The sequence below is a fragment of the Alosa alosa genome, chromosome 10 (genome assembly GCF_017589495.1).
Source record: "Alosa alosa isolate M-15738 ecotype Scorff River chromosome 10, AALO_Geno_1.1, whole genome shotgun sequence".
Lineage (NCBI taxonomy): Eukaryota > Metazoa > Chordata > Actinopteri > Clupeiformes > Clupeidae > Alosa > Alosa alosa.
This window is the reverse complement of record NC_063198.1, coordinates 4927863-4945023: the sequence shown is the minus strand read 5'-3', so window position 1 is coordinate 4945023 and position 17161 is coordinate 4927863. Positions and strand designations below refer to the sequence as shown.

Here is a 17161-nt window from a genome sequence, read left to right as displayed (position 1 = left end):
ATATTTCAAATGGGAATGTAACCTGTTGCTGTTGATTTGTCTTGCTGTGCAGGATGGTCCACTGGGCTCGACGCATTGAGAAGGAGCTGGAGAGGGTCCTGCCACTGGTCACTGGAGTGCAGCAGATGAAAGGGGTGAGCACTCTCTTTCTCATTTTATTTCTCTCTCTCTCCCCCTCTCTGTTTCTCTCTCTTCCTGTCTCTCTTTCTCTCTCTCTCTTTTGCTCTCTCTCTCTCTCTCTCTCTCTCTCTCTCTCTCTTTTACCCCCCCTCTCTCTCCCTCTCTCTGGTCTGCTATGGATCTTTGGGACCACACCTGATGGCAGACGCTGAACTACTGGTTCCTCATAGGATCTGTTACTGTAGCTGTCCAAGGTGCTAGTAATTTCCTGTGTATTACTGTAACCGCATTGTGTATAAACTGCAGGGCAGTGTTTTATGCAAGTTAAAAAAAACAAAACCATATTAATACCATATTAACTGTCCTCGTGTATTAACCTCATAGCTGAAGAAATTTTGCAAAATCAATGTTGAAACCTCGGCTAATAGTTGGGAAATTACAGTATCCAGTATTTTCATGTACCATCAGACCTAACTGGTCCACAGCTAACAGGTCCTCTGAGCACTCTGTTCCCTTGGTTTAGTGCCTGCCCCACATTTTCCCCAAAGAAGAATCAACCACTAGAAATCCAGAGTTCTCACGAGAGCACAATTTGAATTTGCTCAGAGAATGACTCTACGATGAGTAATGATGCTCATTACCTATGCCCATGGAGCCGAGCTGCACCAATCACATCGGTGTATCTGATATAGGCGGGCCAGAGGTGAGCTAAGCCGATGACGACAGCGCTGCATCGTCGAAGTTCGAAGGTCAGTAAACATTGGCGGTAATGTTATCCAATTGCGTCCAAGTTCATCATTGCCCCTTGTGTTGGCATGATGCCTCTTTGCAAATCAGAGCTTCACAGGCCACTGTGGCCTTGGTGCCCCCTTCTTTCAATATTCTGCTTTGCGTCCAACTAGCGATTTTTATTTAACCTATGGCCTGTCAAATTAAGCTTAGTATTCACAGCGCAAATTAATTTAGTCTTTTACACAGTGGAGAAAGTGACAGCGCATGGCAAGAAAGGAAGTGCGTCCAAATTCATCCATTCTCTGCTGAACTACTCGCCAAGTAGCCTACTCGTCACACAGACATCACATGTATCACATCACACGAAAGAGCTTTTTCTCATCTTTTAAACAATGTTAGTCACTAGTTGTTGTGGTAAATGGTTCGCGAAAAAAGTAACTTTAATTTAATCATATTACATTCTGTGCCCATCTCCCTACCCATTCATCTCGGTGAAATACTTCACGAATAACTACATGAACCATATATCAGAATAAACAGCAGACCTTACCGAACACAAAGGTGTAAAGTATTCCTCTGTACAGTTAGCCATTCCAGAGTAATCCAGTTTTAAATTTGCAGCAATGTCTACATGCACGTCTCCAACTTTGGGCTTTAGGTTTCACAATGTGTTTAAATTGTTCAATACATGATTTCATAACAGGCCAAAATAAATAAATAGAAAATAAATGTTAAATGTAGCCTACAGTAGATATCTGTAAATATTAAAATCAGTTCTATGATTTACAGTTCTATGTAATATGTTATGTTTCATGCAAGGCCGTAGTCATGATGTCAACATTGGGGGGGACCAAATCTGTGGTGGGGTCTCAGGGACACCCAAACAGAATTTCAATACATTTCCTACCATGCAAAAATATTATTAAAAATCACAAACAAGTCGTTAGTTAGGCACAGATGCCCCCCCTCCCCCTTCAGATAGAGGGGTCCTGAGGCATTCTCCCACGGTAGATTTTTTTACTTTAAAAAAAATGACCCACCAGATGACCTGATGAGTTTTGTGAAAAGAGAAAGGTGCAGAAGAAGCAACTTCACACAGAGGCTTGGGCTTCAGGGCCCCCTGAGCTCTTGGGCCCAGTAAGCCCATTCAGTAATCCATCCCTGGACCTGTGACTCCATTTGTGTTCAAAATGTATACTTTAAAAGAAATTACAAACTAGAGTATCTTTGTTAACCTCTATATTACACAGAATGTGGTTCTTTGACTTATTACTTACACCTGAAGATCTTTTTAAACTAAGGCTTAGACTCATAGGTTTGGAGCCTACAGTAATAAGATTTTGTCTTTTAATTTAGATTTTATTATGCTGGCGGCTAATCACACAATTTTAAGTAAGGGACTTTTGAAGGGACAGGATTCAGGAATAAGCTACTAAGACAGGCCCCTCTTCTGTCTGACTCACCTCATGTTACCCCTGTATGCATTATAGACTGGCTTCTGACAGAAATTACGTTGTGTGCCAACATGTAGAAACACTAGGCCTACTACAGCCTTTAATTGGTGAATGGAGGTGCAAATTCCTTTCTTTGGTTATTGTCCGCGATTCACATTAACTGTAGGCTATCACCGCCAGTGCATTGTAAACGTTTATTCCAACTTGTGTGCCGTCGCCACATTTGATCATGTTTTGTCTGCATGGATGCACGATTGAGTGGGCATCTAAATAATATGCAAGATGCAACAATCATTTCTAAGAGCCCCATAAATGGTAATTTCTGGCATTACTACTAGCATATGATGCATTATTTATGTTGAAAGACGTGAAAGAAATGACACAGGCTTGCACAAATTCATCATTTAAAATAAAACATTTCACTTTCGCTATCTTTGCGAGAATATTCTACAATATGGAAAATGTTCCCTTTCAGTCTGATCGGCTCCAAAAATGCATGGGATTTCCTTAGCCTGTGCTACACCTTTCCAAGAAGTTTTGTGAAGATTGTACCGGTAGCTTTTGCGATATTGTTGACAGCTCTACCTCACTGCAGTAGGGTTCAGTAAATGGAAGCTTTTGATAGCGCACGCCACTAACGAAAAACGGAAAATCACCAGGACAAACCACTCAGGGGTGTAGGCTACTCTGGAACCATAGGTCACTAATTTGTGTGTTATTTACGTTTGATTACATTTCAGATGCGTGTTTTGTTATCGCCTAGTATAGCGCTTTATTCTTTCTTTATTTTTCTATGTCCGTATATTGGGGGGGACATTTTGGTCATATTTGAATATGGGGGGGACACGTCCCCCTCAATGTCTATGGTGACTATGGCCCTGGTTTCATGTTTTTGTACTGTTTCATACTGTGATGCAGGTGCTGCTGTGAATAGGCTAAATATAACTTTTATCATTTGTATGTAGCCTACTGTATATTTAACTTTGGCCTTGGTGCCCTGATGTGTGGCCTTTGTGCATCCCACCAAATATGCCTAACTGAAGGCCAGTGGCCTTGCCCCTAAAATTATGAAATTCCAAGCCTGGTGCCGCCCTTTGAGTTGGGCCATTTTCATTACTCGTAGCAAGACCCTTAGGGCTTTTTTCTAAAAGGTCTCGCAAGCAGCCTCCTTCAAATGCGCCTTTGAATGCCAAAATACCGATGCATTTATTTGACATATCGCGCGTTGCGCCATTAAAGGGAATGACAGATGTCATTCTCATTGGTTTAAAATGATGTTACGCCCCAAACACACCCATATGACTGATTAAAAGACCTAGGAACACCTTTGTTACGCCATGCTTCCACTTTGATGGCGAAACCCTCCCAATGTGAACTGGACATCCTACTAAATTTGAATAGACTTTTGACGAGTGACGATGCACTTTAGAATGTCATGATAGGGCCCTTAATCTTTTAAATTTGGGTCTGGATTTTCCAGGCTAATCAACCACTGCTTGTCTTGCTGATATGGTATTAATAACAAAAAATAATGTAAGTTTCCCTTTAAATGTAATAAATTAAAACATGTGGACAATTTAAAGATCTCACCACGAGCTCATCTGTTACAAGGAGCTATCTCAGAAACTTTTAAAAGGGAAACTATGCAAAGGACGTCATATAGTGACATGTATCAGCAAGTCTACATGTCTTGAGGATATGAACCATCTATCAGGGATAACAAGATGAAAGCACTTTCAAATGGATTGAATTGGTTCTCATTTCAACTGTGCAGTGTCACTGAGTAGAACAGTGCTTCTTATTACCCTCTTTACCTCCATCTGTGGGTTGCCATGGCTCCTTTAATGTGAAGTTACAATTACCATTGAGAATGCCATGCACTGGAGATCAAAGCCATCCGTGTCAGGTGATAGCAACAGAGTTAAATGCCTGTCTCCTGCATGGCTTTAGGCAGAACATGCTACTATCTATGCCAAGGTCAACACGATAGAGTATCAGGGATCACTGGTAGATGGGTGAATGTGTTTCTTATATTAGTCTGTTTAGGTAATACACGACATGTGTAGTGTCATCTGAAAGTTTTGAATAATTTGCAATAATAATATTTATGTAATTGGTTGGTTGCCAATGTCTCTCTCTTCTCTGTGTGTGTGTGTGTGGGGGTGATTGCAGAGTGCAGTTGGTGATCCCACTGCTTTAGGCAGTATCATTTACACGTGGGATCAGGTGTGTTACTGTAGAACATGTGTTATGGTGGACACACAGATTAAGGACTTCTTTGAGTGTTCCTACATTGGATGGCAAATCGCCATAGTAGGCCCATAGAATGTCAGGAGCTATACAAGCTGCTGTTTGTGGTCTGTGTAATAGGACCTGGCTATGGCTAGACCATGTCTTCCCAGTTCAGGGTTAGGATTATATTACGCTCTTCAAAGCATTGTTAGCTTTTTCTGTGCTTATAACACCTGGGTCAATATTACTTTTATTAATGAAATCACCACTTGTTCTACGTAGGTACACATTGATGGCAATAGTAAACACCTTTGCCTACTCGTTTGATGTGAAAGAAGACATAGATGTGTACCTACACAAATGTGTAGAGAGGATATGGGGTGATGGTCATGCTAATATCATGCAAGACTATTTGTAGATTAGTTCTTGGCTCCTTATTTGAAAGGGATACTTTGTTCACCTCTATTTTGCTGATTTGTTTTTCTATATCCATATAACAAAGAAAAGCCATAGACTAGTTAAAATATTAATTTAAAGGCTGACCACACGTTAGTGTGCAGTTCATGTCTGTGTGTGTTTGTGCATTGTGTGTGTGTGTGTGTGTGTGTGTGTGTGCAAGCCGTGGTGGGAAAGAGCATTTATCACAGGCCCAAGCAGGAGTCATCACAGGGCGTGCTAAATGGCCCAGCATGTCTAGAAAAGCCATTTTCTAAATGGATGCCTCTCCCTATATGTGTGTCTGATAGAAATCTTCCCAGGGCGACGCCGGCTGGTAACAAGATTGCCTGGCTCTCTCACACACACACTCTCTCCCTCTTTCTCTCCCTCATGCACATAGTTTACACTCTTGAAGAGAAAGCATTTTTAAAGGAAATATGGATAAAAGGGTTTGGCAAATTATGCGTAAGTGTGTCTTCTTTCTGGGGGAAAGTCTGTGAAGAAGGAACTGAATTTAGTTTGGGGGGATTTATTTGCCGCTGTGCCAAGGGTGGCAAGGTGAGAGAAGCCGCAGGGAGTAGAGGAGAAGCAAAGGGGATGGGGGGAAGTGAGGGAAAGAGAGACAGCATGAGAGAGAGAGAGAGAGAGAGAGAGAGAGGAAGCATGAGAGAGAGATAGCATGAGAGAGAGAGGGAGAGAGGCAGAGAGACAGCATGAGAGAAAGAGAGAGAGACAGCATGAGAGAGAGAGACAGAGAGACGGCATGAGAGAGAGACAGCATGAGAGACAGAGACAGCATGAGAGAGAGAGAGAGACAGCATGAGAGAGACAGAGAGACAGCATGAGAGAGAGAGAGCGAGAGAGAGACAGAAACAGCATGAGAGAGAGAGACAGACAGATGAAAAGAGGGAGTATGAGAGAGAGGGAAGAGAGAAGTGAGATAGAGGGAGAGAGAGAAAAAAAGTGGTGAGGGGAGCAGGAGAGGGAAGAAGAGAGGAATTATTATTAAGAGAAGTAGGAGACATTATGCCAGAAGGGAGGAGTGCAGGCAATGGCATAGAGAAACTTCAAATGTTTAGAGACAGAGAGAGTAGGAGAGAGAAGGAGAGAAAGAGAGAGTAGGAGAGAGAAGGAGAGACCGAGAGAGTAGGAGAGAGAAAGAGAGACCGAGAGAGTAGGAGAGAGAAAGAGAGACAGAAAGAGTAGGAGAGAGAAAGAGAGAAAGAGAGGGAGAGAGGAAGCATTTGAGGTGAAGTGAAAAGGTTGTCTTGATCAGAAAAAGCATCCATTAAGTGAGACTGAGAGAGAGTGCTCAAACAAACCTGGTGGAGAGATGGGCTGATGGGCTGATGGGCTGATGGGATGGATGGATAGATGGGAAGGGTCCTCTTCTCATGGAGCGAAGCAAAGGCGGGTGATCACTGTGAGAAGTGGTCCCATTTACATTCCGCACAAACAAAGCATTCCACTTTATGCTCCTACTGTTGCTTCTGCTCAGAAATTCATGTTTCATCACTGGATGACAATGTAATTATCTATTCCCAGAAGTGCATGAATTTGTACAAACAAGAGAGAGGGTGGCAAAGGCAAAAAAAAAATATTCAGAAACTCACTGCTGTGCTGATTCTGTTTGAGCGGGAAAGGAGATGGTTTGTTTTTAGGGAGAGGAAGAGGGATGTGTTTTTAGATCCTTTCCTTTCCTTTGAGTCCATTCTCTCTCTCTCTCTATCTCTATCTCTATCTCTATCTCTATCTCTCTTCTCTCTCTCTCTCTTCCCATCCCTCTTTCTCTCTCTCCCTCTCCCTCTTTCTTTCTGCTCCTCTTTTCCTCTCTGTGTCAGTCAGCAGTGCTGTTAGGTAAGCAGTGAGCAGTCACATTAGTTTACTCCCACGCTCCTCTTCTAACAAACTCTACCATAGGAGCCCACTTCACTGCCTGGCTATAAATAGAGCATACACACACACACACACACACACACACACACACACACACACACACACACACACACACATATATATATTCATACACTCACACATGCACACCCTGTTTAGATGGCGCAAGGTGCTGCATCGTAGGCATAATCTCTTAAGAGCAGCATCAGTGGGAGTGAATGAGGAGAATAGCCTCAGAATAGCCATTCTGTCTCCTCCTAATGAGGACTAGGGTTAGGGGAGCAGGAGATTATGGGTTGGCTTAACTGCAGTATAGAAAGGAAGGTGTGTTGACTAAATGATGTTATGGTATTAGTTATCCATAATCAAGGAAGATAGTTCAAGGGCAAATTGGTTTGGATGCCATTCAGTACTTCTTGCTGCACAAACTGTTAAATATATTGGACAATACCTCACATCCACTACACAACTTAATGGTCAAACGAAAAAAGTTTGTTTCAGTTGGAGGCTATGCCGACTAAGCTGTCAGAAAGACCGATATAATGATACAATCTATCTATTTATCTATCTATCTATCTATCTATCTATCTGTTGACTGATGTTGACATTGGTATAATGCAACTTTCTCATGCTAAATAATGAAAAGTGCTAAATGAGTCTGTCACAATGAAGATGACATTGTATCAACGAGTGCTGTTTTTAGGCCTTTCGTAAATAATAGATATGTTTACTTGCGCTCTCAAGTGCATCCAGACACCGCCATTGATACACGTTTAAGACCTGTGGTGCAGTGTGGAGAATCTGAGAATCAGATAGGAGGTCACTTCATGGGTTTCTTTGCTTAAAGCCATTTCATTATTTCATTATTTCATATTGGGATTTTTTCGAGAAGCCCAATAGAATTGTAGTGTACCTAAATTGTAAGTCTGAACCTAAAGAAGAAGAGGTGGTGTCATTCATGTCCATTCATGTTCACAGGTTTTCACCTGTCATCACCTAATGCAACCTTGATAAAACCAATGATATGAGAACACTTCCGGGAATTGTATGCATTCTTCAGTAAATGTGAACTTTTTCATTGGAACTGTACTTTGGCTGTGATTGATGACATTTTATAACGGTTCACTAAAACAAGTTAATTAAAACACAATTACAAACAAGAATGCACATTGAGAAACACCATTAGTGTTCCTACATCGTACAAACCTAAATAAGAGGTGGTGGTGCCATTCACGCTCCCCTCAAGATGTGAAGTTTATTTTTTGTGTGATCTATCCAAGTCCCATTTTTTTGGTAAATGGAGATTTGAAAGGACGGACCGCTGGTGGATTCTGAGTAAAGTATGCTGAGAAAAGCCTCTAGATGACCGTTCCCCAACAATGAGTCAGAGCGCAATTTACTGTAATTCCACATATTTTCATGTGTATGTCTGTCTTCTCTCTCTCTCTCTCTCTCACTCTCTCTCTTACACACACACACACACACACACACACACAAACATCCTTGCTGGTCCATCTCTAGGCATCTCTTAAAGACTTTGACATCTTATGGGACGGATAGTCAGCATGAATATGTAAGCCCTGCACATGTCACAAATCCTTACCATGGCCTGCTGGTAGCTCTGTCCTGCCCAGTCAGCTCACCACACCACTTATCACACATATAGTATATACAGTATATATGAGTACCAGTATACAGAGTATTTTATGCATATTAGTTGTTTGAAGATTTTGTCGTTTCTTTGCATGTTGTGATAAAGTAGAATTTTAAAATCTCAATCTCTCACTGTCTTTCTTTCTTTCTTTCTTTCTTTCTTTCTTTCTTTCTTTCTGTCTTTTCTTTTTCTTTTTTTCTTTCTTTGCTCTTCCAATGTTCAGGTCCCTCCCTCATGTCACTATTACACTTTGTATTTGCTGCACCTAGTCTTTGTGGGTGAAAGCATTGATCCTACTGAGTGACTCTCGTCTGAAGCGATTTTATGTCTATTCCCTTCTCTCAGTGAAGTGTGTGTGTGTGTGTGTTTGTGTATGTGTGTGTTTGTGTGCGTGCGTGTGTGTGTGTGTGTGTGTGTGTGTGTGTGTGTGTGTGTGTGTGTGTGTGTGTGTGTGTGTGTTTTGTCTTTCTGGAGTGTACCGCTGAGCCTGTGTAGCATGCCAGGCGACCCAGAGAGTGATGACAGGGATTACAGCAAACACAAACAGAGGATGCACTCAGCTCTCATCCATAGAGCCCCACCTACAGGGGGATGGTGTGTGTGTGTGTGTGTGTGTGTGTGTGTGTGTGTGTGTGTGTGTGTGTGTGTGGTTGGGGGAGGGGGGGGACAACACAAAGAACAGGAAACAAGAGGATGAGAGGAGGGGAAATGAGATGAGTGGGGATAAAGGTGAAGAATCTAAAGGAGAGAAGAGGAGGAGAGAGGAGGAGAGAGAAGGAGCACTTGGGAGAGGGGCGACGGAGGAGAGGGAGGGATGTGTAAATGAGTGATACAGATGTCCAGATGATCTTTGATGCTTTGATTGGAGCTGTTTGCTCTTGGCATCCGTAGCATCTGCACCTGTGAGTGCCAGTCGCCATCAGTGCATCAGGGGAGTTCACCCTGGCACAGAGATGAGCTCTACAGCCTCATCAACTCTGTTTAGATTCTACTCTTTCATTGGAATGCACAAAGGTGATTTGCAAACCAAAGACAGACATGGGCATTGGTTGGGCTTGACACAATCTGCCTCAGTACCCAGGTGAAAGCAGTTCATCTAGGTATAAGCATGATGCTGCATATTTATAGATTTACGTAGGTTGTTGAGGTCAAGTTGAAAGAAGTACATGTTTCCCATAATGTATGTAGTTCATATAAAAGCCATCAAGAGTCAAACCACACAATGACACAATGTGATGAACTGCATTCTATTTATAGCTTTAATGCTACATAGACCATTACAGCCAACACCAGTGATACCAAATGTGACCTTAATGTCTAACTCAAAACACACACTTTGCTTAAAACAATGATGTATAATAAATTCATTAATTATCTGTCTTAATTTGAGCTGCACAACAGACCTTTTCCATGGAGGTCATTGGCCTTAGACCTTGACGGTCACCTAGAACCTTCAAAAGTGAAGAGGTGTGCAATACCCTATGTGCATTTGTAGCCTGGAGGACCAGACCCAATCTGAAAGATTAAGGGTCTGGGTACGAGTAATGAAAATAGCCCAACTCAAGTGGCGGCACCAAGCATGCATTTGAAAATATCACTGCACGCAATTGGGATAACACTACGACCAATTTTTACTGTCTGATTCTGGACTTTGACGTTGCAGCGCTGTCGTCATCTGTTTAGCTCGCCTCTGGCCAGCCTATTTCAGATACACCGATGTAATTGGTGCAGCTTGATTTCTTGGGCATAGGTAATGAGCATCATTACTCCAGAGTCACAAACAAGACCAGAGTCACCAGAGTCACTTGCTGAGCAAATTTACATTTCCAGGGTAGCAAAGTCGAGGAATTTTGTTGTAGCAGTAAACAATCTACTTGCCAAAATACATTAATACAAATATGTTTCCAGGCAGCATCGGTAGCTTTTACCGTTACCTAGCCCTACTTTGTCTTCTCAATGGTAATTTATTCATTTCTAGCTCTAAAACAAAAGTCAACGATTGTAGACGGCTATGTGGTCTGTAGTGTTAATTTCGTCAGACGAGACGAGAGGAAATATGTTAGCCAACCTTTTTTTTTTCATGACTAAGACGAGGCGATGACGAGGCGGCAGTAATGTCCCTGAAACACTGACTAAGACTATCTTAAGATGAATTATTGTTGACTTAAAAAAGATCTAGACTAAAATGTTTTGCATGAAATAAAAACTAAGATAAAATCTCTCTTCATTTTCGTCACAAAATGAGAAGACAGAATATCTAGCTGTTACGCTTTCAAAATATTCAATGAGTTCATACGCAACATAGCTTTCCTGTAGGCTTAGTCTATGCTGTTGCTGCAACCCTGTGGCTGCAACACAAACTACATGGAACAAGAACACTGGAGATTTCTGCCAGAGTTAGCAAACTAAGCTTTATGCCACAATGCTACATACCCAGAAGTTGAAGCTTCTCTCATACAAATTAACATCCACCAGAATGTCCATAATGAAAATGTTCATCATGTAATGTCAACTATTTAACTAGTTAGACTGATGATGCAAAGTTTGCTAGCAAGTAAGCTAATATGGAAAGTTCAGCTAGCAAGTTAGCTATGGCTAAGATGGAGAGTCTGTTTTGGGGAATGTGTTGTGTTTGACATATCGCCATCTAGCGGTGAGGAGTAAAACATTAATACTTTGGTCTACAACAGTGTTTCTCAAACTTTTTTTCAGTTTCAGGACCACTTAATTAACCCTAGCTAAAAAAAAAAAAAAAAAAAAAGATTAGACCTACTTCAACAGTAGCCTATAATTAGTCTACACTATAGGCCTACTCACTGAACCACCTTGCTTATTGTCTTTTGCACTTTGCTTATTGTGTGGATTCATACTGTATGATTTAAACTGGCATATCTTACATAGACAGTGTTGCAGAACTGTTTTTACATACAAGTTGGTTCAATATTGCAAACAACTCATCTATATTATATTTTTTACCACGCCTGCTCAAGGACCACTTGGGATAGCTTGTTGGACCACCAGTGATTCCCGGACCACACTTTGAGAAACACTGGTCTACTGAATATGACAGTGGTCCAGTCAAATCTTTACTGTCTATGGTCAAATCCCAGCCGAGCTATAACTGTAGCTCGACTTACCTGTGCATGTAAACACACTGACTGACAAAAAAATCAGAATGAGTAATTATAACAGACGAAGTAGCCCTGGGTGGACACACAATATTGTTGGAAAATTATAAAATATATAAATATATATATAAATATAAAAAAGACTAAAATGTGTTGACTAAAACTGACTAAGACTAAGATACCTTTTAGTTTTGACTAAAACTAGACTAAAATGACGAGACTTTTAGTCGACTAAAACTTGACTAATAAAAATGATATTTGAATGACTAAATATGACAAAGACTAAAAAGGACATTTCGTCACAAGACTAAGACTAAGACTAAATTAAAAATAGGTGACAAAATTAACACTAGTGGTCTGCTCTGAAAGTTTGGTCGGTGAAGTCACTTCAGTGTGTTTCTGCATTGGCTGAATACATGTGAAGTCATTTCATAGGACCACTGAAAGTATGCGTGCTGTGTGGGTAGCCTACACTTACACTTCTGAATGTGGCCTATATATGTAAATGTGTGGGCTGCAGTGCTGTACATCATCATAGAGGGCTGGAGATTTTATGCCAGAGGCTTGGCTCGTGTCTGCAGCGCTGCATCAACATGCCGGAGAGGGCATTGTCCACTGGCCCGAAAGACACGGAATCAACTCTCTTTCCATATCAACTATTGTGTCTGTGTGTGTGCGTGTGTGTGTGTGTGTGTGTGTGTGTGTGTTTCTGCGTGTGTGTGTGAGTTTGCGTGAGTGAATGTGTGTGTGTGTAGAAGATGAGGTGTACGCACACACGTGTGAGTGATGACCATTTATTCAGGAAATCTCAAACATTCCCAATACTGCAGTAACTCATTCTACATCCTTAACTGCACCCCCCATCCTCCAATGCCAGGCACTCTAATTTGTTATCCCAGCAGGACCTGCGTAGTCCATAGCTCCTACTCCTCATGTTTTAAAGCCAGAGCCAATATTTCTCTGTAGTCTCTGACACCATCAGCCCAGTATTTAGTGGCAGTCTTTACAGACAAATAGATCAAAATAAATAAAAGGCCTGGGGCTCGGAGCGGTGCTCAGCAAGATGACGATAGCAATAAATGACAAAAGAGCCTCCATATCTGTTTTGTTGCTCGTCCAATCGAGCATGGCCTACTGCCAGCGGAACTAGGAGAAGCACTGTGGGAAATTGTGTATAGCCCATAAGTCATATTTAATTGATCTAGAGTGGGTGAAAAAAATCCATGGAACATTTGGAGAAAAGGAAGTTGAGGGAACAGCCATTTTGTCAATTTTCACCCTCGTAGATGCGGAAAAATGCATCATGCTTTGTGGTAGTGTGTTTTGTTACTCATGTTTATAATTGGTTATTTGACATGGAACACAAGTTGCCTGCTCAAAAGAATGCATTCACACAGAAAAGAGGGGATTATCATTTGGCTCTATACTGACAGAAAAGATAGAAGCCTAGATTTTAAATCTTTATGTCCTATCTACATTTCAATGTATAAACTAGGTTCAGTGCAGGCATTGGAGAGGATTGTTGCCCTCTTTTTTTAACTGTGGATGCAAATCGGTACAAATTTAATTCACAGTGTTCTTCCATTAGCACTGGCTCCATCCCCATCAGTTGAAGACATATCCCTTCTTAGACCTCCTCTGCTTTGTTCAGTGGCAACCTCTTGAAGAGCACACTCATCATTCAAACCAATTACTGATCACAGCTCTCAAAAGGCCAGAGTTTTAATAGTTCAATTAAAACTCAATAGTTCAAATAGTCATTTTTATTATGAAAAGCTGGCAACATGGAAACCTCCAGCAAGCACAAAACAAACAACTATCACATAATTCATAGAAGAGCACTGAGTATTGTATTCAGAGATCTGCATAGTATTCACTGAAAAGGATTGAACTCACTTCTCACTTTCTCTCTCTCTCTCTCTCACTCTCTAGTGTGTATTTGTTAGTGTGGTGTGTGTGTGTTTGTGTGTATGCTGTATGTGTGTGGTGTGTTAGGGCAGGCAGGCTGACGCACCTCTTAGCTGTGTGTCCTCTGCTGGTGTTGCTGACTCCAGTGATTCTCAGTAATCTGCCTCAGATACCCATCCCCTTTTAGGAAGACCGCCCAGACACCGCCCCTCCCATGTCCTCCTGCCTGTGTCAACACACACACACACACACACACACACACACACACACACACACACACACACACACACACACACACACACACACACAGATTGCTACACACGCACGCACACGCACACGCACACACACACACGCGCACACATACACACACACACACACACACATGCACATACAGAGATTGCTAAACTTCTCCCAGACACATGGACACACTGGACACATGGATCACTACATCCCTCCCAAACATATGTCACAGACAAACAAACAATTGATCAAATGCACAAAGATGTACGGACACACAGATAGAAATACACACACACACACAAACATACCACAATGAGAGACCTATCAGCTCTGTTTTGCCCACACACACGCACACACTCACAGACTTGCTGTTTCATCAGTGGCCGATGATGCAGCTAACTGCTGATCAATGTAATGGGTTTTGTGATTTAATAGCACTTAGTCCAGGAGACGTTTTACAGGAAAAGCTGAGTGTCCCTCCCTGCCATGAGAGATTGCCCTGGCATGGCCAAGCCCTCCTTTTCATCCTCCACGCCTCCCTCTCTTCATCCCTTGCTCCCTCTTTCTCCCTCCCTCCCATTTTGTCATCCATCTCTCATCACCCATCTCACAGTAGCTCTTCATTCTGTTTTTTAAAACAGTGGAATCCATATGCACACATGGTTTTTGTTTGGTTCTCTTAATCAATCTCTCTCTTCATTCTATGTTCTCTTTATCCCTCTCTCTCTTCTTTCCTTTGCTCTCTTCATCAACCTCTCTTCTTTCCTTTGCTCTCTTCATCAACCTCTCTTCTTTCCTTTGCTCTCTTCATCCTTTTCTCTCTCTCTTTCCTTTGCTCTCTTCATCCTTTTCTCTCTCTCTTTCCTTTGCTCTCTTTATCACATTACAAAGTTAGCGCACCCATGCTAAAGTTGACTAAAAAGAGGAATAACACATTTTCTTTTGGAATTCTTAATGCCTTAATTAAAAAATGAGGAAAAATCCAACCTTTAAGGATACCAATTGTCTTTGTGAATGAATAATGTATTGTAAATAAATAAATATTCTTCTTAAAAATACAGGGGGCATAAGTATTACACACCCCTATGTTAAATTTCCATAGAGGCAGGCAGATTTTTATTTTTAAAGGTCAGATATTTCATGAATCCAGGATACTATGCATCCCAATAAAGTTCCCGAATTAAAATAGCCCCACATCATCACATACCCTTCACCATACCTAGAGATTGGCATGGGGTACTTTCCATGAGATCATCACTCAATGAAAATCAAACCAGCTATTAGGCTAACTGAAATAAAACCATGACAATCTCTAGGTATAATGAAGGTTATGTGCTAACTTTGTAACGTGACTGTATGTCAGTAATGTCCGTAATGTGTGTGTGCATGCGTGCGTGCGTGCGTGTGTGTGTGTGTGTGTGTATGTGTGTGGTGCTTCAGGCATCTGTTTGAAGCTTTGAAGATGTGTGAAGCTTTGAGGTGTAACTGGGCATTGTCTCATTCCCTACCTCTAGTGGCTTTAGTGTGTGTGTGTGTGTGTCTGTGTCTGTGTCTGTGTCTGTGTGTGTGTGTGTGTGTGTGTGTGTGTGTGTGTGTGTGTGTGTGGCTGTCAGAAGTTATACTTCTCAGCTTGATGATATCACCATGAAGCTTTGTGGTTCCAATGCCCGGTGATAACCCTAGTGCCCACGCTCTCTTTCTCTCCAGTTGGTTGCAGATATGGATGCTGTGTGTGTACATTAGCAGATGTGTTCTCTCTCTCTCTTTCTCTCTTCCTTTGTCTCTCTCTCTCTGCCCCCCCTCTCTCTGTTTCTCTCTCCCTCTCTCTCTCTGTTTCTCTCTCTCCCTCTCTATCTCTCTTCTCTCTCTCTCTCTCTCTCTCTCTCTCTCTCTCTCTCTCTCTCTCTCTCTTCTCTCTGTAACTGTCTGTGTTTGTGTCTGTGTGTTTATGGGAAGAAACACAGCCTGCCCTGCCCCTGCTGTGAGGATCTTATAAACAGCCCCCATCTCAACAGCCCCATCTCTACTCACATCCATGTATTTCCTTTAGTGCTCATTTCCAGCAGGAGACATTTGACTTCCTGACTGCTTGGAATGGCACTTGTGCTGGTGTGGAATCAGTGTCCACTGCATGTGGAAAGTGATCCTACCCAGTTTAGTGGACATGTTTTCTAAGTGGTTGATGTCCACTCTGTCCTTTGTACACTGTGGCGGTCAAGTTCTGCAGCATTGCCATGACTATGGTCAGATTGGCTTAGGATATGCAGGGTTCCAGCGCGTCATGGAATTTACGGAATATGTGAGTTTATGTGAGAATATGTGGAATTTCCGGAATATGAGTGTGTGTGTGTGTGTTCATAATTGTGTGTATGTACAAGTGTTAAATAACTGCTAGCTTCAGTGGGCGTAGGCTTTTGAGTGAAAGTGCCACCAAAGATGGCCCAGACATCTCTTGGCTGTCAAAGAGAGAAGGGTGAGAGAGAACGAGAGGCAAGAAGAGGCCGATAGATTGGGGAGAGAGAGGGGGGGAGTAGAGAGCAGCCCCTGCATTGGGCTCAAGGAAGACAATATGGCACATTGTCTGGAAATCGGATTAGAGCGCTTTCAGAAAAACCCTTCCTTTCTGTCAGGGCTGAAGGGAGAAAGAGATAGAGGGAGGAAGGGAGGGACGGAAACAGAGAGGGAGAGAGAGAGAGAGGGAGAGAGAGAGAGTATGTGTTTTTGCCTACGCTGCACATCATTTCTCCTCAGCTCTGTGTGCTCTTGCATGGACATTGTATGTCTGTGCTCTTAACGTATGTGTGTACTGTCTTTGTGTGTGTCTGTGTGTATGTATGTGTGTGTGTGTGTGTTTGTGTGTATGTGTGTTTGCATCACTCTCAATGACATACTAGTATAACTGTTTCCGTTTACACACCTAGATGAGTGTAATCTATGGGTCAGAGAGAAAAGACATGTCTATTATATATCTGTTTCATGCTCTCGTGTGTGTGTGTGTGTGTGCCTGTGTGTGTATGTGTTTGTGTGTGCGTGCATGTTTGTGTGTGCGTGCATGTGTGAGGCAGAGTTTGTTCATGTGTGCATAATTGCTACTTTTAATGTGTGTGTGTGTCTGTGTGTGTGTTATTTCATATTCATTAAATATCCTGACCATAGCTTGACTGTATCGGCCGTTAAAAGGATGCAGCGATGCGTTTTACCCTGGCAGATTAGCTCAGGTGTAGTGTGTGTGTGTGTGTGTGTGTGTGTGTGTGTGTGTGTGTGTTGTTTTGTGTGTGCGTGTGAAAGAGGAGAGAAAGGCACAGGCAGGTTTAAGTGGGTGTGTTTCTCTGCTGTCAGGATGCAGTCAGATGCTGCTGTGG

At 42.1% G+C, this 17161-nt stretch overlaps 1 protein-coding gene across 3 annotated transcripts in view; it reads left to right on the top strand.

Annotated features, from left to right (window-relative positions):
- The window catches only part of cacna2d2a (calcium channel, voltage-dependent, alpha 2/delta subunit 2a), a 207768-nt gene that overhangs the window by 11087 nt on the left and 179520 nt on the right, over nucleotides 1-17161 (top strand). For all 3 annotated transcript variants that reach the window (XM_048254053.1, XM_048254052.1, XM_048254051.1), the window contains exon 2: nucleotides 53-134. In XM_048254053.1, the coding sequence (XP_048110010.1) occupies nucleotides 53-134 (82 nt within the window). The remainder of the gene's footprint in view (nucleotides 1-52; nucleotides 135-17161) is intronic.